Here is a 21,549-nt window from a genome sequence, read left to right on the forward strand (position 1 = left end):
AAGCAGAAATTACATCAGTAAAACGGGCCGTTGGGGACATTATTCAGAAATGCATGTCACATGTTGTAATGAAACTCAAATCATTCAGGGGAAATTCTGGTGAAGACTTCTCATAAAAACAACTTAAAAGCTCTCATACACACACAACAAATTTTTATCATACTTTCTCTGATTGGCTTTGAGAGGGGAAAAACATTCAGTGAATTTCACTGAAATCTGGGAAGTCAGAATTTTCAAATTTCAAAATCAAAGGTTTGATCCCTCTGGTTTTATTCACAACATTTTTTTTATCACACGGGCTGTGATTGGCTTTGATCAGGGATGAACATTTGGTGAAAAAAATCACTGCAATATAGGAATGCAGAATGTAAAAAAAATATATATTTTTAATATTTTTTTTATTGCAATAAAGTAAGAAAAAAAAAGAAAGAAAACCAGCCCCCAGACTTGAATTCTGAATGCATTTTTTATCACACTGGCTTGGATTGACTTTTGTATCAGACAAATATTTCAGAAAATTTTCATGTGAAATAAAGTCAGAATTTAAAAAAAAAAAAAAAAAAAATCAAATGAATAAATAGAATAAAATATAAAAATGTACCTTTTTCAGAATAATAAAAAAAAAGAAACACAAATGTTTTAGATCTTGGGCTCCAATCATAATATGTACACTGACTCTGATTGGCTGTAATGGGGGACAAATCTTTCAGAAAATTTGTCTTTCTTTTGCTCTTCTGTCACTTTTACTTTTGTCAGTCAAGCACTGGTGTCCACCATCACTTCAAAACACATCCAAAGAAATTTTTTTTTTTTTTTTTCAAGAAAAAAGGAAAGTTCTTGTTTTTATTTGATCAAATTCTTACTGTTACAATTGCAATAAATGTATTTTTGTTCTTCAGGTAAATTCAGCCAAATCACAGATACTGTGAAATATTTAGAATAGTAACCAATTTTGGTACTGATAACAATTTAAATTGGGCAATATTTACAGGCCAATAAAGAAAAGTGAGACTATTCAAGGATCACTCATTAAGTCCTCACAAGGACTTATTTCTCAACAATACAGATCAGTAACAAATCTTACATAACTAAGCCTTCTTTTAACATTAAGTTTGATTTCTAATCAGGAAAAAAAAGAATTCACAAGTGCTAAGTTTCTCAAACAAAATTAACCCATCAGTCGAACAGCATTTTTTTGCTGTTGGATGGTAGCTAAACTGTTTAGCAGATGACATGTGAGATGACGTGTAATTTAATGTGATGCTATATTAAAATTTTTTTCCTCATTGAACCTTGAGAAAAATCTGCACTTCCATAAACATATTCTGGTGAATACTAAAAGATTATTTGAAGCTTTTTTTGTCCTGAATTTCTCCTTGTGGATAAATAGAGTATATTCTATTCTATTCTATTTGATTAGCTTTGCGATATATCACAGCCTCAGTTGACCCTGTGTGAATAAATTATGAAATGGTTATGATTTGTAAATGTTGGACAGTCGAGGAATCCAGCTTAAGTTGTAAATTACTGTTTAAGTTTTTGACAAATTTGTAAAAGCTGGACAGAGTGATATGTAACTGAGAATTACCTCTTGGATGCCTGATTAAAATTCCGACCTGAGCCTAACAGAGATGAACTTGAACTGTTTCCATATTCACAGCAACTGAAAAGAAAAAAAGTCAAACACATGTAACACAACCAATTTATTTCTTCCAAGAAAAAAACAAACACAAAACTCTTGAAACATAGAGAAACATACACCTTTAAATTACACAAGCTCTTATAAACAAAATAAAGTCTCTTTCTATATTTACATCAGCAGGGGTAACGACAGGTGACTCTTCAGCACGTCTCCACCAAAATAAGGTTTACTTATTCCTCGGGTACTAATGTCTGTGCGCAGATTCCAGCATCTTTACGCTGCACAGATATGACCATGATTGAGTAACTGAGGCCTGACCCGTACGCTTTTAGCATGTCTGTTTCTGCCATTTGGATTTGTCAACCTTGGGGTTAGTTACAGGTGGGTTGACCCCAATTTGTACTATTTTTTTTAGTCCTGTTGGTCTATATAGTCATGAAGAGATGGGAACAAAGACACCAAAACAGTATGAGGCAAAAAGTGTTAGCCACAGGTCATAGAAGGCCCAAAGCTTGCTGAATGTATCACTGTTCAGATCTAGAACGATATGATAGAGAGGCTGCTTCAATTTCTTCAATTTTGTTTATATCCACCAACTTTTTCAATATAAAATTTCTTCTTTTTGTTTAACTTACAGTTCTAACAAAGAACCATCACGCTTAGACTCTGAACCATGCTCAGGAGTTTGCTTGCAAAGTTATCTGACCATGGTGTTTTTCAGACAATTGGGCTCAAATCATAGAGACTCGACAAAGCAGCAACCTCCGGTCTAAGAATATGAGACAATGCAGAAGTGCTAAAATCTGCTGTTTCTCGAGTGTTCGCTTGAGGCTGACTCCCGAAGTACCGGAAGTCACATACACTCCAAGCCACAAACAGTCTATTTCAAAGTAGAAACATATTAACAGCCTGGTTCAAAAAACTCCTCCTGTCTGAGTCTCTGATTTTACTGTCGGCACCCACCGTACGGAGGGTGAATTTTTTTCTAACTCAGCCGTTCAGAGGATATTAAGATCCTGAGTTTCCCCAAAAAGAGGCACAGCTGAGGGTCACGTGACCGACAGGCGCCCTATAGCTGTAAGCAAAGCCCTTGCCACTACCAATATGGCCGCTATAGCCGATATGCTTAATTTTCCATTTCAGAAACAGATGGGTGACGTCGGCGAGACTACGTCCAATGTTTTATACAGTCTATAGACTCAACTATGGCTCTGGCTGTTTTCCAAACCGCATACTACATGTAAATGTAGTATGTAGTTGGTACTACATGCTACCTACTGCTTTTGCTTGTGGTATGTAGTATGGTTGCTCTGTTGGGTCTATTTTGTAGTTTACTACTCTGGTTTCCAGTCTCGGAAGGCGGCGCTACAAATGATGTTTTGTTTTTTTTTGCCTTTAATATAAATATACAAAACAAGCAACTGGCAGATTTTTGCATTTGGTTATTTTGTTAATCATATCAAACAAAGTCATTATTCATGGTTTCTAATCTTACACCAAAAGTTATATCGTTTACTGAAAATAAATCTGAAAGAGATTTTTATTTTTATAGCTGATGGAAAAAACACTTCTCTATAACCCATGTATGGTTTAAAAAGTGAATTAGTGGTTTATATGGACTTTAATGAATTTGTAAAAGTAAACACCTCTTTTATGACTGGAAGTGACAAGATTTAAGGGTGTTGCTTCGCATGACTTCACTTCTTTCTCACAGACCGTCTAACGTTAGTGTTGTGTTCTAATTATAACACTGATTAATTCCAGTAGATGGCGGTAATTCACCAAAACCTGTCACCACATAAACAAACAGCGTTAGCGCTGTGCATTGTGGGAAACTACGCCAGGTAGACTGGTCCGTTGCATACTGAGAAATTTTCCTGGATCAGTAGGACATCTGGGGATTTTTAGTATACTGCAGATTTTGCAAGTGGGTGAATAAAGGACCCTATGCCAGCAAAACAAATGCACGTGGTCAGGCACTATGTGCAGCTAAATTTGTGCCTGATGATAAATCACATATTAGAATATAATTATACCTCTCCATTATAATATTAAAATATATGGTGTAATCCAAGCAGGGTTGCAGACTAATCTGCGTGGTATTTTATGACATTTACTTTAGGAAGATCAGGTTTCTCTCTTCAAGATATAAACCTGAGATATAACCAGTGACTCGACAACCTTGTGACGTGAGTCGACTTGAGTTGCCCACAATTTAAAAAAACTTGCTACTCGCTTGGGATTCAGATCAGAGGGACTCAGACAATTGTCTGGTATTTTTTCTATATTTCTGCATGTTAATGCACTACACCATTTTTTGTGTGTCTTTGTTCTCATCGAGTTGACAGGTGATTAAATAGCATGGCATTAGGAGTATTTGTCCCTCTGCAAAACACTCTTGCATATGAACCAATATATTTCCAGCTCTACCAATGAATTCATGGCTCACATGAGTCTGGGTTTGGGATATAAAGCATAAAATTCAAAATGTTAAGCATAAGGACAATAACTGAGCCACCTCTAGTTGAACCTCATGATAGCAGTGACAAGAAACTGATTGATCTCACTGCATCAATGTCCTTTACTCTAATTTCAGTCTTCATATCTCAGTGCATCTTCAGAGAAATGTCTAAAACTTGAAGCAAGGTCAGTACTAGGCGTCCATAAACTCCTGAAAGTCTTAAAATTGACCCTGCAACACAAGGGAGCGTGTTTGTAAAAGAGAATCTATAAGAGGTGTTTTTTAATACAGTGCTATCTGGGGAAAGTGATAAAAACTGCCTCTCAAACGCACAGGTGAGGAATCAAATGTAGCAATCGATTTACACTCAAAGAAGCCGACAAAGAGGGATAGAAGAGTCCAGGCTGAGGTCAACCCACCATGCACCAGAGAGGGAACTGATAGACACACTAATACAGCATTTCAAAGGAACAGCTCGGTGTGTGAACAAGGGGGTTTGTTTGACGGGTTGTTTGAGTTTGGGGGGTTTTAAAGTTTCAGAAAGAATTTGATGGCCAGTAAAATGAAAAAAAGCAGTGAGCTATAACTGAAACTCTAAGATGAGCTTTTTTTCTGAAACAACAATCCATCGACAATGTGATAAAATTAACAGAAAGCAAAGGTTCATATGTGCCATGTTTTTCTCTTATCTCAGTGTAAATCCGTCATCATCTCCTGAAGGCTGATGGGAATTACTACACACACATCAAATTACTCACCCTGAGTAAACAGCTTCACTGTGTCCTCAGTGTCTCTGGAATAAAAGCTCCAAAGACCAAAATAATCCTCTTGAAGTTGTCGCTTTGCATTTTGGGAAGTGTGGAATACAGTGCCTTTGACACCTACCGACCAAAAAGTTGAAACACCTGTTAGTGTAAGTGCTGGAATGGGTTTAAATTTTGTTGACTACGTTTCTCCAGCAGGGGGCAGCACTGGCACACAGATCACATTAAGCCCCGTCGCATGACTGTTGCACAAACAGGTGAAAATTCTTCAGGGGAGTTGTTAGCAAAAAGTCAACATGCGAGGAGAATATTTGGAAACAAAGAAGCCGATGACATGGAAATTAAAGATAAGGAAACAGCTTGCCTTTTACAGTGTGTGTGTGTGTGTGTGTGTGTGTGTGTGTGTGTGTGTGTGTGTGTGTGTTAAAGGGTAAACAATTTACAAGGGTAACTGGGACATTTTCACCACATTTTCATCTCTGATTGTAAAAGAAGACAAATCCACCCCTCTCTGCGTCTCCTCTCCGTTCATCTTCTCTGACTCTCAGCCAACGAAGAGTATCCTTCCTTTCCAGCTTCCTGTTCCTAACCTTTGTTTTCACCCCCCACCTTCAGTCCGTCAGGAGCACCAGTTCCCCCTCACTCCTCTCTCCAGCATCACTTTCCTCTCCTTCGCTGTACGGCGGCCGTTCCCTCTCCCTCTCCCTCTCCCGCTCTCTGGGTAGGGGAGTGGGCGTGGCCTGGCCCTCCACTCGGCGCGGCGCAGGTGCTACCTGCGGCAGGTAATGCTCCAGTAAAGCAGGGTGAAAAGACATGGCTGCCACTGGGACTGAGCTGGGGTTACCGGGGTACTGAGCATCGGTGTGGGGGTAATGGATCTGCTGCGGCTCTGTTTGACTGAAGACAGAAAGAGAAAGAACAGTTCAGCTTCAGCACAAAACTTCTCCATCCATCTACCATCTCTACCTCTTTTCCCTTTCAAGGCTTTGGGGAAAACTTCTTAAAATAAAATATATTCCTTTAAGAGTGGCGAACCAGTCAGAGACCAAGAGCCGCAAAAATTGCTGTAGTACTACCAAGAACCACATCACACACGTGGTTTTACAAACACACTTCCTGTCACCAATAAAACGAAATGACATAAAATGAAAATCGATACATTTCCAATTTTCAAAGCAAGATTTAATGTTTGCAAGTGTGTTTGAATTTGTACTTGGAGCCATGTCTATCTATCTATCTATCTATCTATCTATCTATCTATCTATCTATCTATCTATCTATCTATCTATCTATCTATCTATCTATCTATTTATCTATCTATCTATCTATCTATCTATCTATCTATCTATCTATCTATCTATCTATCTATCTATCTATCTATCTACATCTATCTATCTTTCTATCTATCTATCTATCTATCTATCTATCTATCTATCTATCTATCTATCTATCTATCTATCTATCTATCTATCTATCTATCTATCTATCTATCTATCTATCTATCTAAATAGCTGGGAGCACATGAGCGATGAAAGGAGCACATGTAGAGAAGAGAAACTGAAACTTAAGTATCAATCTTGTCACCCAAGTACTGGTTAATACTGATCTCAATACACATACATACATATACCCCTGATCTAGAACTCTTATGAGGTGTGTGCGCAAAATTCAAAATGTAAAATAAATATTCTGAATTTTGTGTTTTACCTCCATCAACAGACTGAAAGAAAAATAAACATTGAGTTGGACAAAGACAGGTAAAACTAAAAACACTGCAACCTCAAACTCCTCCAGCGTAACAATTTGGAAGAGTTTGAAGGAGTTTAAACAATGTTGAGGGACACCATTCATCATCGAGGACAGTTTAAAAAGGTGAATTGTTCATGTATTCAGGAAGAAAAAGGAGCTGCAGGAACAGGGTTTAAAGGTGCAGGGAAAATGAGTCCTCACATTATCTCAAATATGATTGAGGAACGTGGAGCTCTACCTGTGGGAGTAGCTGGCTCTCTGCTCCTGCCGGCGGCTCTTCATCATGGCCTTGTACTCCCCGACCCTCAGCCTCCGGCCCTCCACGATGCAGGTGCGTTTGGGCCGGGGTTTGTACTTGTAGTCAGGGTATCGCTCCAGATGTTGTCTGCTTAGCCTCGCCTGCTCTTCGTAGTACGGCTGCTTCTCCTGGTTGGACATGGACTTCCACCTGGAGCCTGGAGATAGAGACACATTTACACAAGGAGCCATGGAGTTTTTGGGCAGCAAGTGAGGTCTGATTTTCAGTGTGGAAAGCAGTTAACCATCTTCAAGCTTTGGTTTCTATAAATAAATACTTTAATACAGAATTGAATTTATACTTCAAACTTAATCCTTTAAGAATTTTAAAGATGTTATGTCATAGATTTGACTCCATCGGAAACTCTTCCCCGAAAACTATGTGCTTTTCAACCAGGGAACTAGGGTCTCAATAAATTTACTGGTAGTACTTTCCAGATGTCCAGGAACTACAGGGGGAATGGCCTGCAAGCTCAATGTTTCTGATTGGTGGAGCCTCCACAGTGCATCTGTGATTGACTTAGTGTGTCTGTCAGATCCCAGTGTTACAGTTTTAAGAGGCACCCTAAAAACTGGTGACCTTCAGCTGAACGTGTCAGTGGTTATCCAGTTTACAGCTGTTGGAACACAGAAGAAGTCCTGAGGAAAGCTTAGTTTACATATGTACGTCAAAATGTCCTCATTAGATGAGTAGTTAGTGATGATCTAAAGCTGTTTGGAAGGATGCACCCTGCTGAAAGTCGTCAATCACCAGGTTCATTTTCAAACCAAAGCTCCAGCCAGTCTCTACAATCTTCTTGTTTTAGACAATGGAGTGATTCACTGGTTCGAAGCCAAGGCTTTTTCCAGTTATGAAACTTCTTCAATCAACAACTGCTTAGCCAGAAGGGTTAGAATTCTACCTCGGAGATTTCTAGTAAATGTCAGGAGAGATTCAATGGGAATTTGAGCTCAGGAATATTGAAAATTTTCCATTTTTTAAATTTATTTTTTATTTTATTTTATATTATTTCATCTTATTTTATTTTATATTTATAAAAAAAAAAAAAAAAAAAATTCCCAGGATTTGTTTCCATCAACTTTAACGGTTAAATTCACCGGATATTTTAGCTTGGAAATTTTGGAATTTTTTTGTTTATTCCTTTTTTTTATTAACTTGAAGAGGGTTTTCAGAGCAGCCAAATTTCGACAAGAGTGCAAAGCAGGATTTTTTTCTTATGAATAGGGAGGCAGAGCAGGGCACAACAAGAGTCTGATACAAGCCTAAATCTGGGCTGAAATCTATTGAAGAACAGTGTCCGAGTACAAATATTTTATTAGCTTCTACCTACCTACTGTGCAAGGCTTCAGTTAAAGATATGTAAAATATGCATGCACACATTTTTGGAGCGAGCACAGAGCGAATGTGGAACAGAAACACAATCTATGTTGAGAGCTGAGCAGTAATGGGCGGAGCAGCATGGTGGGACTTTAATCAGGAAGCGACAGAGGCGTGCACCTCAGGTAGTGAGGAGCAGAAATTCTAGCTGCTCCACTCCGCTCACATGCTCTGAATAGTACTGCAGTAGATATATTTGATAGTATGGCTCAACTTCAAGTAATGGACACTTTCAAGACAAAATAACACAGGCTCATTAAAATGTATATAACTCTAAGAGGCTACCGCTATTTACAAAAAATATTCATATCTATGTTCATAATAGACTAAGAAAAATATAGAAAATTCCCTAAAACATAATTCAAAATTTTGTTTAAAAATATTGCACAGACATGTTTACATGCATGTCACAAAACAATATGTTTGATATTTAAACATGTATATGTCAAGGTAAATGCAGTCAATATGAATTCTTCATCTATTGGTAAATGGTAAATGGACCAGTACTTGTGTAGCACTTTTCTAGTCTTACTAGCAACTGAAAGCGTTTTACACTGCTAGTCTCATTCACCATCCACGCCACATTCACACAGTGATGGTAGTCAGTCACCATCAGTTTAACTCATTCACACACCAATGACCACTAGTTGGAGCAATTTGTGGTTCAGTGTAGACATGCACAGATCGATCACTTCCGATTTCCTTAATTTTGGGGGATCTGTGATAGGTGATCAGGGATCGGTGATCGTCCCATTCTTACATATGAAACTGATTTATAAACCTCCAGGAAGGTCTGACAGCCAGCCATTGTTGCTTTTCGCCCTGAGATCTAAATCTCAGGACGCTTTATTGGTTGTTTAAGTTAAAACATAAAGATTTTATTGTTCAATGATTTTCAATAAACTAAGATTGAAACACTGAAGGTATATGCTGTCAGTTATAAAAAATAAAAAATAAAAAATCGGTATCGTCCCAAATCGGTATCGACAGGTCAGGCTTTTTAAAGATCGGTGATTGGTGATTGGCCAGAAAATTGTGATTGGTGCACCCCTAGTTCAGTGTCTTGCTCAAGGACACTTCGAAAAGTGAGAATTCTTTTGACCAATCAATGGACTGCAGTGTTGTAGCTCCACCTTCTGGCACCCCTCCAAAAAGCTCCCTTAAAGTGCGACAGTTTGTCTTTGTCATTTGGGGATCTATCCCAGGATTAGTCAGAGGAAACGTCACAAAATGTGTGCTGTGCCCATACGAACCGAACTGAACCGCTTGGTGGAAGCGGGGCTTGACTGACCTCTACTGCTCTGGTGGTGTGTTACAATGACCTTTCATTTTCCCTGCATACATCACTCATCTGATTAACATCATCTGCCTGAGTTTTCAGCCCAAGGTGGGAACACATGTAGTCCCCTGCATCTCTTCCTACATGTCCTTTCTACCAGACCTCCAGGTAACCATGCAAATCCTTCTTTGATCCTTTTATCAGAAGTATTTATGATTAAAGAGAGTTTATTTCATGCTCCATCTCACTGGGTTATTCATTGGTTATAGGCTAAAACAGGCTATCACCTTTTTTGACCACTTTAAATATAATAAATATAATATAATCATTCAAACCATCCATAAAATGTTGTATTTATGGTCAGGTTATATTTATTCCTACACATTACAGCTGACCTTTTAGATTCACATCAGACAAAGATAAATCGGGTTAGAGTCATTTCTGAGAAGTTGAGATGCAGGCGTTAATGCACCTTCATCCACAGAGGTGTGAGATCAACTGGCAGAGAAATTGGTGTGAAAACAGGCACAAACACAGATCTTAATAATATCTCTAATGTGGAGAAAACTGAACCATCACGTGGATTCAGGTACAGCAGTAATGTTCTGTAAGACACCAGCATGTCTCTGAGAATTTCAATGTTTCATACATTTCATGCATAATTTATTTTCTCCATGCATGTGTGTCTCTGCGTAAAAGGAGGCGGCACACAACAGAACGTTCTCCACAATAGAAAGGAATGTAAATGTTTGTGTAAAGGAAAAGAAAAGATTCAGGCCAGTGTGTGTGTGAGTGTGTTTGTGTGTGTGTGTGTTTGGGTGTGTGCATGTTTGTGGGAGTGTTTGTGCCACTGTGTTTGTCTGGTGGGAGAAGCAGGTGGCTGTTTGTGCCGTCACTATGCCAGGCGGTGTCTTAGAATAGAGACACAGACTGGGCAGACCCCCCCATACACACACTCTCACACAGTGCTAGACTTACCCAGGATCTTGCTGATGGAGGAGTTGTGCATGTCGGGGAAGGCCTGCAGGATCCTCCTGCGCTCGTCCTTGGCCCACACCATGAAGGCATTCATGGGTCTCTTTATGTGGCCGGAGGAAGGAGGGGGCCGGGTTTCAGCATAGCTGCCTGAGACTGAGACGGGCAGGGCACCTACAGGAAAGAGGGTTTTAGACAGATGACCACAACAAACTGCCGCGTTTGAAACATGAAACTCAATCCTCCTAATTATATCTTTTATTCTTGTCATCAACCAAAACAGACCTCCATGAGTGGCCGTGGGAGATAGATGTTTGTGTTTTTCTGTTTCAACTGATCCAAATTAGAAACTATAACAAGTCAGAGCAAGTGGTCAGCTAAGAACTCTGGTACAGGTAGCAGACAAACACACACATGGACAGATACAAACAGTAGCATTATTCTAGGTGAACTGAACAACAACAACAACAAAAATTTAAACAAAGTTTAATCTGCAAGTATGATCCCACTCTAAAGTTTAAACAGACTTCATGAAGATCAAGTATTAGAAAAAATCTGTTAAGCTTTTGAACAAAGTCAGCACACTTCAAGGAAACAACATGTAACGTCTAGAGTTGTTGTTAGTTATTTTGAGATATTTACTTTGAGATACAAGTTTGGGAAAGTAAAAATTAATTTTTTTTTTGCCTGATCGTAATCCACACTTTGAAATTAGATTATCAGTGCCAATAAAGGTTATCTCAAAATGCAACTTCCTAGCCTTCCTAGCAGGACTGGAATGATTTTTGTCACATCTAGGTTTCTATGACAACACCACGCCTGATGAAGTTTAGAAGTAAGACAATACATCTGTGTTTTTCTCTGCTGAAAATGATTTCTGTGATTAATTTTGTAGTGATGGTGGACACTGCAGCCTAACTGTCAGACAGGAAAAGGACAGAAGACTAGATAAACAAGAGAGTGATAGAGCATGAGCTAAAGGCTAAAACACGGGCTGCTCGATCCACTGTCTTCTCTTCTATCCAATTAAAGGCATAAAAGCCCCCCAAAATAGCTTTAATAAAAAAAGAAGAAGAAGTTCATTGAGTATCTATTTTAGGTTGGCTGCAGAAAGACTGAAAACCACATACGCACCACGCCACAAAAGTGGAATTATGTGGCATAAGAACAAATCTACAGCCTGGTTAAAATAAAGCTTAGGTCTGAAACACTAATTTTACTATTGGCACACACTGCAAGTGGGAGAGGGGGTGTCTAACTCAGCAGTTAAGAATGGGGATAGACCGATTATCAGGGCCGATATTTGGCATTTTGAGGCATATCGGCGTCTGCCTTTTTTTTAATCCAATGGCTAATTAGAAACAACTTTAAAAATGGTACCATCTGATTGGTTACAAGCAAAGCTATGGCTCGGGTAACAGCCAATCAGTAGTATTACAGTTATTGCAGTTACATAGAAATTTGGAAAACTTTATTTACTGTAGAAAACTTTAACTTTTTAACTTTTTTAAGTTTTACTTTAACTTTATAAAACATGCTGCTAAGCCTGGGAGCTCTTTAATAAACTTATGCTTAAAGGTATTTGAATAAAGTGAAGTGTTGGAGTTTGTATTGTTCAAAATTTTGACACCAATTAACTTGACTTTGACTGCAAATTAATATCTGCTTCAAATATCGGTTATCGGCCTCCTTGACTACAAATAATCGCTATTGGTATCGGCCCATTTTGATCTATCTCTAGTTAAGATATTAAATTCATGAGTATGTCCAATCAGAGACACAGCTCATGTGACTGACAGGTCTGACGCCCTTTCACTGGAGGCTCAAAGCATTTTCAAAATGGCCCCTGGTTATTATTGTCTTTATTACTCTGCATCAGGAACAGATGGGTGACATTGTGGAGGCTATGTCCAATTATCAAACAGTCTGTGGGTTCTCATTACATGAGAAGTTCATCCCCTGACCAATATATTATGACAAAGTGGATCTGATACGATCTATGGTTTGTGTAGAATATGAATCAACAGGTAGTGATGAGAGACAAAGGTCATGTCAGCTGTATCAAGACCTGGCTGGGTATGTTGCAAATTTGCGACAACAGGCATCAAGGGGGTTAAAGTGAGGATTCCACTGGTTCCCAAATGAACCTTTGAGGGTTTTCAGAGGAACACATGTGGGTTCATATTAGCAGCCCTGTGGGTAATCCTACAGAAAGAGTTCAAACCCAGGGGCGTATTTAGTGGTTTGGGGGCCCAAGGCAAACCCAGTCAATGGGGCCCTCCATGTCCTTTTAACTCATCTTCCTCAGAGCTAGATTGGCCTTCCCTGGGTCCACTGTCTCTTTCTGAGAATTAAGGCATGAGACAGTGCTAATCTGGTACATGGTAACTCAACGCAACTAAATGCATTTCCTCAAGTTCTGTGCTTTAGTTTGACTTTGAAAAAAGTGAATACATAATTTAGTCCACTTTGTCCTGGATTTGAAATCTTTTATGGTCAATTGACAGCTTATTTGTTCCACAGTGGGGAATTTACAGAGGAACAGTAACAAACAAGAAAGTATGAAGTGAAAAACATTACAATAGGTAAATATTGAAAAAAATAATTTAGTAAAGAGAAAATATGTAAATATCAAGCACAACATAAAACTGGAAAAAATCTACTGAAAGAGGTGATATTTACAGTTACCATATTTTTGGTACTATTATTTCAAAGTTAATGTATTTTTATTTGACCCCCTGTCCAGTGAGTTATGTATCCAAAAAAGAGATTTTGTACAGTAATGTTTACCACCAACTCAAAAAGTTTGATTTTGAGAAAATGATCCTGTTTCCTGGGCTAGATAAAGTCCTTAAAATCCTAAAACTCTTATATGTTTATCTCAGATCTCAGAGCAACATTGTTTTTATGTTCCACTTGGTTGAAAATAAGAAAAAAAATGGGAAAAAAAGTGTTTTTTTACCACGTTCTTCCTGAATCAAATGTTCAGATGTGTTGTAACATGGAATAGCCCGTTGAATAAGAAGGGAGGGGGAGTACCCAAAACCATAATTAAAGATTAAGCCTTTTGATGTATTTTGAAGCATGTGAAGTAAGATTTAGAAAAGAAATGCTTTCAATTGAAGAGAACTTCATAAATCAGTTTTTAAGAGATGCTTGGGGCCCCAGGCAATTGCCTGTGTTTGCCTGATCGTAGCTACGCCCCTGTTCAAACCTATTACAGAATTACACAGAACTTTAACAGAACTCACCACAGGGGGTCTTGGTGAAAATGTCAACAATGGGTGTGAATAGAACGCTCCATTTGGAACAATTTTGTCTGAATCACATTAATAAATGATTCATATTCTGTAGCTTTATAGATTCAGAATTTGAATAAAAAACTTTGAAAGTGTTTCAGGTGCAACATTTATTTTTATATCTAAGAAAATAGAAATTCTTTCAATTTATACCAGCACTGCTTTTTCTTCAATTAGTGAGTCATTATAGTTCTGTTCAGTGAGTTGTAAATAAACGCCAGGATCACTGCTAGCTCCGGAGACACCTACCCTCAGAGTCGCTGCTGAGGTGGTCCTCGGTGGGCGGCAGACCTTGGCTGTCTTCACGCCGCTCACAGTGAGAAATTCTTTCGCTGCAAGGGGAACCTTTACAGTCCTGCAGACATAAAAAAGACAAAGACAGAACATGTCAGACGTGCACTTGGGTCCTACAAATATTCACACTCGAGCACAAAGGGACGATTTGAATTTCAACGGCAATAAAAGATGACCCGATGTTCAAGGGGTGTGTTCAGGGCACACATGCTACACAGAGAGCTATTTAAGGTAAAGAAAGAGCACACTTGTCGTATCAGCTGCTGTTCAAACGCAGAGCTATAAATGCAAAGAAAGGAAAGGACATCACTATGAAGGAGGAGGAATGGTGTTTATTGTTTGACGGAGGTAAGACAGGCAGGAATGTAACAACTCTGGATTTGAAGACAATCAGCTTTTCAATCATCCTTACGTGTGCTGTAAAAACCTTATTTACCCCCATGCAGTGCAGTGTGATACCAAAACAGGTCAGACATTAGCGCTGGTGTTAGCCCAGCAGCAGAGGTAGAGGAGATGGAGCAGGATAATGCAGCAGAGGAGGAGCAGAGCCCCAGAGTACAGTATTACTGTGGACAAAGAGAGAAGGCAGGTGGCTCACTCAATGCCACACTGAGGCCTTTGTGGTATTGTGAGGCTGCAACAGCTGTTGCCTCAGGACGAGGCTGAGACTAAAGCTATGGCCCCCTCAAAGACTGAAAACTAAGACTGGGATAGAGGAGACATTTTACAAGAACCAGAACAAACAGCGACAAAAAAAGGCTCATTTAGAGCCCATCTGTAGGAGATATGAGCAACATTTGGATGATTTTAAAGCATTTTGGAGAAAAACATCTTTAGGAGTTAATGCTCGAGGTTGTGTTGCTGTGTTTATGAAAATTATGTTTTCTTCTGTTCACTGCGCTCCCTTTACAGTATTCGTTGTACACAAACCTCACTGACTGTGCGGTAACAATGTGCTTCTGTGTGTGGTTTCACTACAGCTGGGGTACTCCTCAGTCAGCTCAGTCCACAGAGGCACGACTCTCTGCAACCCTACACCTGACTCCAGCCCTGATAACCCCCCTGGATGTCGATCAGAGACAGCAGGTGGACTATAAACGTTTGCTCTGAACCAGGTTTTGTCTGCTGAGTAGTTTACACTGCAGCAGTTACACGTCTGAAGTCTGAAACATGTGTCACAGGTGTGTATGAACTACTCTTTGAACAACAATGTCCCAGAGCAATGGAACAAAGTAACTTGTAGGACAAAACCTTGGCAGAATTTGTTCTCTTGAGCTCCACAAATCTTAAGGTGATTTTTAGCTCATAGTTAAGCTGCTTAACTCATGACTTTACTTTCTTTTTAGTCTCACCAAGTTCTTGGACAGAACAGAGGTTATTACAGCAAACAAGCTTTGAAGTCACATTATGATACCTGGTGAAGCCTTATGCAGATAAAGAACCAGATATTACCCTTAAAAAGAGATTGAGATAAAAATGGAACAAAACAGTAAAATAAAAAAAACAAAAAAATACAAAATTATATATATATATAATTTATTATTATTATTATTATTATTATTATTATTATTATTATTATTATTATTATTATTATTGTTATTATTATTATTATTATTATTATTATTATTAATATTATTATTATTATCAATAATCATAATAATAATAATAATAATAGTATAAGAGGAAGGGGAAGAAGAAGAAGAAAAAGATTTCCCTTGTTACGTACTTTTCTCTGATGTTTCAAGAGTATTAGTTGTATTTAACCTGGACAGACCATCTGCTTCTATTCTCCACTTGAGTACTCTTTGTTTGTTAAGACACAAAAAAATCTCCTACCTGCTGCTTTGTTGACATGGAATGGGTTTTAAGTGTGAAGTGTTTCCTTTATTTTTTCTTATGGAAAAAAATGGTGTTTTTGGAGGGACTGGAACAAATAAACAAAGCAATTTAAAAAAAAGACAAATTTGCTAGAAAAAAATAAAAGCCCAATGTGTATTTGTGCCACTTGTTTTAGGGAAGCTTCACACTGAAAATTTGCATAGAACATAAAATGTGTGGACATAGTCTCTGTGATGTCACCCATTTGTTTGTAATGCAGAGTTTTGAAGCCTATTGTTAGAGGGGGTAATATTGGAAAAGCTAAACTCAACCAAGCTTTGAGTAAGATTGAGGTGCAGAGACAAGGCTGTGGCCTCTTTGCAGACAACAAAACACATTGGCTCATAAGTTTAATAAATATGAAAATAACTAGTCATAAAAAAATCCGCCCTTGTACAGTGTGTGCCAATAGATAAATAAGCTCTTTGGACCTAAAACGTGTTTTGTTTTGTTTTTTTACCACGCTGTAGATACCGTGTTGGCCAAAATTATGAGAACACTTGTTTTTTTTATGAAGTTTGACTGAACTTTGAAAACGATGAACTGGCCCCCTCAAGTCCAGACCTCAACCCAATTCAGAAGACTTTGGCGAGTTGTAAAAATAAGTGGACAGAGCTATTGAACATTAAAGAAAAATCCTTCAGCTTAAGTTACAGAAGACATGTGCTGCTGTTACTGCTGTAAAAGGTGGACAAACCAAATATTAAAGTTAAAGCAGATAAAACAGTAGGACTCACTTCACCAGATATTTGTTGTGCTCAGAGCAAACATCTGCATGTTTTATTATCAGGATTTAGAGGCTGAAAAAGGTCAGTATTCTCAGATCTGTCAACAGTTTTGTTCAGCATTTATGTTTATTGATGCTGTAAAAATCAGCTGTTTTGGGTGGGTGTGGTTTTTTTTTTGCATTTCTGCATCCAGCCAGAGGTTGCCATTAAAAAATAAATTCATATTTAACTTGTGTCAGTCATTGCAGGTTAAAAGGCATACTGTACATAGAGAATGGTTCAGGGTTCAGTGCCTCTGTATTAACATCTGGCCAAAACCGTTGAACAGTAAACCCTGGTTTAAAACTTTAGAGCCATGGTTCCTATAAGTGTTGATATTAGCTTGTTTTAGCAGTAAACAATGGTTTTGATAACTGTTTGATTCTGAATGTTTGATTGATGTCCACATTAGTTGGAGCTTGAAGGTTAGAGTTGAAAAGCACTTTGACACCACTAATACTGAGGATCAGCTGTTTGAAAGAAGAGAGGACACCAGGTAAACTCATTTTACAGTCACTGCCAACCTTTAAGCAAAATCAGTTAGTCAGTGTTTTACATTTGTTCTGATGAAACCCTGTTAGACTGCTGTTGTGTCTTTACAGTGACATCTGAAGCAGGGCATGGCTGTATGTGACCGTGTAGTTTCGATGTTGGCTCACTACCTTTCCACCTCCTTCTCTGTCCCTCTCCCTCTCCCGCCCTCCTGCGCCATGGCCCCTGAGGAGCAGCTGGGCATCGTGGATGGCCTGAGTGACCACATCTCCGTCTCCAAGGAAACCTTACAACACAAACACACAACACAGAAGAGATGGAGAGCAAAAATTAGACCAAAGATGTTTATGATGTGGGTAAGGATGAGGGGGCAGGAAGCCGAAACGTGAGGCGGTGTTAGTTCTCCAGAGACATCACATGTACCAACACTGAAAAGCTCTCAGTATCAAAGAAACTGAATTTGCATCTTTCTTTAAAATATGTTTGAGTTTGTATTAGGATTTGTTTCAAACTGTGACAGCAATGTGCTTTTCACGTGAGCAAACAGAGATTTGGCTATCCAAACATTACAACTGAATGGCATTTTCTCGTCTCTTTTTTTTATCATTTTGACTTGATGATTATTTAATAAACGGACAAAGTTTTATCTCTCAGTTTTGAATCTGTTCACAGAATTCAATATGACATCAGACCTATCCTGGAACAGTCCATTCTCATATAGCCCTCAGCTTTCATCCTACAATTTAGGAGGTATGTCACTGAAATGAATCACAGTTTAATTATTTGAACAGTTACATTTTCTGTCAAGGTCACAAACGTCATCAAAGTATATCGAGTAACGTCTCACTAAACTACATTTGAACTGGGACTAGGATACTAGAATGAATCTGAAGCTCTGTGCAGTCTGCAGAAACTCAACAACTCCTACAGCTGACGTGTCTAAATGAATTAATTTATCATGCTGTGAAAATGTCTTCATGGACATCCAGAGTTCAGGACCAGATGAAAGTTAAGAAATGGTGCTGAAAAGTTCATTATTAGTGCTGCAGGATAAGAATATTTTGGGGTAAAAATGTTAAATGTCTTAAAAACATCATGAAAAACCCGCTGCTCTAAACTCTCCTGATTGAAGAGGATGCTGCATTAGAGCAGAGCTACGTTAGTTTAATTCATGACATGTCAACACCAAAAAAGAAAGATAGAAAACAGCTAAGGCTCTGATAAACTCTTCATCAACGAGTGCAGCACAGTTATCTGTCTCTGTCTCTGAGGTCTCCTGCAGCGTCTTTGGATCAAACCAACTAAGAGAGAGGGGGTGGATGGTTTTTGAGTTTTCGATATAACGCCCAAGTACGGGACTTGATTCACTTTCAAAAAATATCAGAGCTCACAGGAGCAAACTTAAAGTTGGGGAACAATCAGGAGAAATCACAAGCCAGGAGAACAGCCAGAGAAGGGGTTAAAAAATGGGAGACTCCCTCCACATTTAGGAGTGTTGGCAGCCTGCCAGTACTCTCAATGGGCAAAAGTAACGAGTTTATGTATGACATAGATTGACAAAGATAAAAACTAAAGACATTTTCTTCATCATTCTAGTTTTTTTTAAGTAAGTTTTGTAATGTTAGTCATTGTTTTATGTAAAGCCTCTTTTTTATTTTTATTTTATTTATTCAATGAAAATGTTTTTTTGTTAACTACTTTTTTCCGCGATGATTTCTTTTCTGGGCTGTGAGGGCTGAGGTGAAGGCCCAGCTGTAGTACTCACGGTTCGCCACTGCCGTACAGTGTGTGCCGATAGTAAAATTAGCGACTCAGACAGGAGACGTTTTTTGAACCAGGCTGTAAATAGGTTATTTCTACTTTGAAAACAGCTTTTTTGGCTTAGTGTGTTTGTGACTTCTGGTACTTCCGGAGCCAGCCTCACGCAAACACTCCAGAAACAGCAGATTTTAGCACTGCCGCATTGTCTAATATTCTTAGACAGGAGGTTGCCGCTTGATCCTGACATGAAAATAAAATCTGGACATATTTTCTCCATATCCCCCCCTAGTGGAGGACATTTTCCTTGATCAGAAGCAGAGTTTGCTGATGTTTACGCCGCACATAACACTGCAGAAAACTGACCACTGATTATCTGGTATCAATAGACACCTGGGGGACGGGTGAGGTTTGATTTTTATCAGTCTGTAATGATCGAACAAGGATGTCTGAAAACACTTAGTGACTGATTTTTACAGAAATCACTAAACAAACAGAAAATTCATATGTGACTTTCATGGTCAATAAATATGTCAGTAAGAGCTGATTGCCTGTGGTCATTTCCCTAAACCACTCCTACACTATTAATCTTGCATGTCAGCCTCTTTTTCTTAGTAAATTGGTTTAACAGCAATGAGGTTGGTTATATATTTTAAATGAACTTTGGTGACTGTGTCCAGATCAGATTTTGGAGAATCAAAGCAGAGTCCACGCTGAGAGCTCACCCTGAAGTGGTTCTGTTTGGAAATCTGATGCTAAAGTTTGGCAGTGAGATGTAAGACAGCATGCCAGATATGTTTTAACTTTAGATAATTTATATTTTTGTGTATATTTTTGTACTCATGTTTGATTCTGGGACAGGATAATGAGGGGTGTATGTTTTCTCTTGAGTATTATTTGTGACAGATAAACTTTACAACCAGGGCTTTGTTTGGTGGGAGAACAAAATGTCTATGAACAGGATTTATCTTTAATGTCGGCATGTGACTGTTTTACTGCTCTGAAAGAACAAAAGAGTTTAACAGTGTGCATATTTACGTTAGTCTGACATTTATGGGATACTGGAGCACACATCCTGACACCAGAACTGTGACAGGAAATGTTAAACCAGTAAATCAGCTCAACTTTTGGAAGCAACATAAAGGGAATGAATAAGTTTTAAGACTTTTGTTCAATTAAAAAAAAAAAAAAAACATCTTAACTGTATTTTGGTTTCACTTGCTGTTACAAATATGCACTTTGTCAAGAAACACAACTTTACAACAGTGGATGATAGTGCTCATGGGAAATGAAGTCCAAAGTTGTCACCAACAACCATCAGTTCCTTGAGAAATGGTTCATAAATCCTGGTTCCTCATCAAAAGAACTACAGCAGGATGGATGTTTAGAGTAATTTTGTTGGCAACTTTTCCACATTGCTGGAGTTCTTGGTGTGTAAGTGGCATGTTAATGAGAAGTTAGACAGACTTACAACAAGGGGAGCATGCAGCAATGTGTAAGAAAACTGAAACCCCTCGAAGAAGCTGTGATGTTTAACTCTTTTTGGTACAACTAATCATTTTCTATCACAGAAGTTTCTCAGCAGAACTCACTGAGTGCAGACCGTGGTGGACTATGGGAAACTTCTCTGTGGAGGTCTCTGGGTCTGTAGGCTCCCTGCAGTGCCAGCGATCCCAGCTCCATGCTCTGTGGACTGGGTGTTTTCCCCAGCTCCATCCCCTTAGGCTTGGAGGTCAGGTTCAAGGGCTGACTGGCTTCCTAAACACATACACACACACACACACACAGAGAAGATGAGCAGGGGTGGGGCAGCTTACACACATTCAGGTGTAACCGCAAAGGGCGAGGGTGTGCATGTATTCCGGTTTTGCACGGCAGATTTGGCATGTTGAAGCGCATCCGTCACACCTTTGAAGCGTCTCAGGCCTTTTGTCTTTGTGTTCCCCTCATCCTCTCATCCCTTTTGTTTATCTAAGCCGTGTTGCTAGATCTCTGCTTGAGAACCAGCCGTGCAAATACAGTTCACGCTACATCCGCAGAGAACAAGAACACACTTACAGCACTTAGAGCGATACCACACAGGTTAAACCTTTGAACAGAGGGTGTGGTGATTCAGAGAGTTTTTTCAGCCTCCTCAGAGCTCTAAAAGTACTTTCTCTGTTTATACTGGAGGGTGTCACTTTCTGTAATGTCCTTTTAAACACACACATGCTGCATAAAGTCAATAGTTCATACATACGCTGTACAGAAAATGACACTGACATGTTAATCTCTACATTATGGGTGTATGCAATGGAATACTTGCATCTAAGGAAGTAAAACATGGTGTCAATCATACTTTGGTTACACTGTACCTGTCGGAAGGAACCACTGCTCCTCTTGACAGCGGTGGGCTGAGGGCTCTGCAGCAGTTGCATGGGATAGTCCAAGGCTGTGAGAGATATATAAATGTTACTATGAATAACAGTATCATCAAAAAAAAAAATGTAAGGACTGTTGGGTTGGTGTTGATTGCA

At 38.8% G+C, this 21,549-nt stretch overlaps 1 protein-coding gene across 5 annotated transcripts in view; it reads right to left on the reverse strand.

The window, feature by feature from the left end:
• Positions 1-1,743: 1,743 nt before the first annotated feature.
• The window catches only part of sox13 (SRY-box transcription factor 13), a 99,308-nt gene continuing 79,502 nt past the window's right edge, over positions 1,744-21,549 (reverse strand). For all 5 annotated transcript variants that reach the window (XM_074671184.1, XM_074671178.1, XM_074671192.1 and 2 more), the window contains 7 exons: positions 21,388-21,464; positions 20,626-20,791; positions 17,446-17,561; positions 14,094-14,199; positions 10,549-10,719; positions 6,855-7,071; positions 1,744-5,764 (listed from right to left, as the gene is read on the reverse strand). In XM_074671184.1, coding sequence (XP_074527285.1) covers positions 5,479-5,764; positions 6,855-7,071; positions 10,549-10,719; positions 14,094-14,199; positions 17,446-17,561; positions 20,626-20,791; positions 21,388-21,464 — 1,139 coding nt within the window. In that variant the 3' untranslated portion in view covers positions 1,744-5,478. The remainder of the gene's footprint in view (positions 5,765-6,854; positions 7,072-10,548; positions 10,720-14,093; positions 14,200-17,445; positions 17,562-20,625; positions 20,792-21,387; positions 21,465-21,549) is intronic.

The sequence above is a fragment of the Halichoeres trimaculatus genome, unplaced genomic scaffold, assembly GCF_033239565.1.
Source record: "Halichoeres trimaculatus isolate MK-OKI-2021-1 unplaced genomic scaffold, fHalTri1.1 fHalTri1_scaffold_1, whole genome shotgun sequence".
In the NCBI taxonomy this organism is placed as follows: Eukaryota; Metazoa; Chordata; class Actinopteri; order Labriformes; family Labridae; genus Halichoeres; species Halichoeres trimaculatus.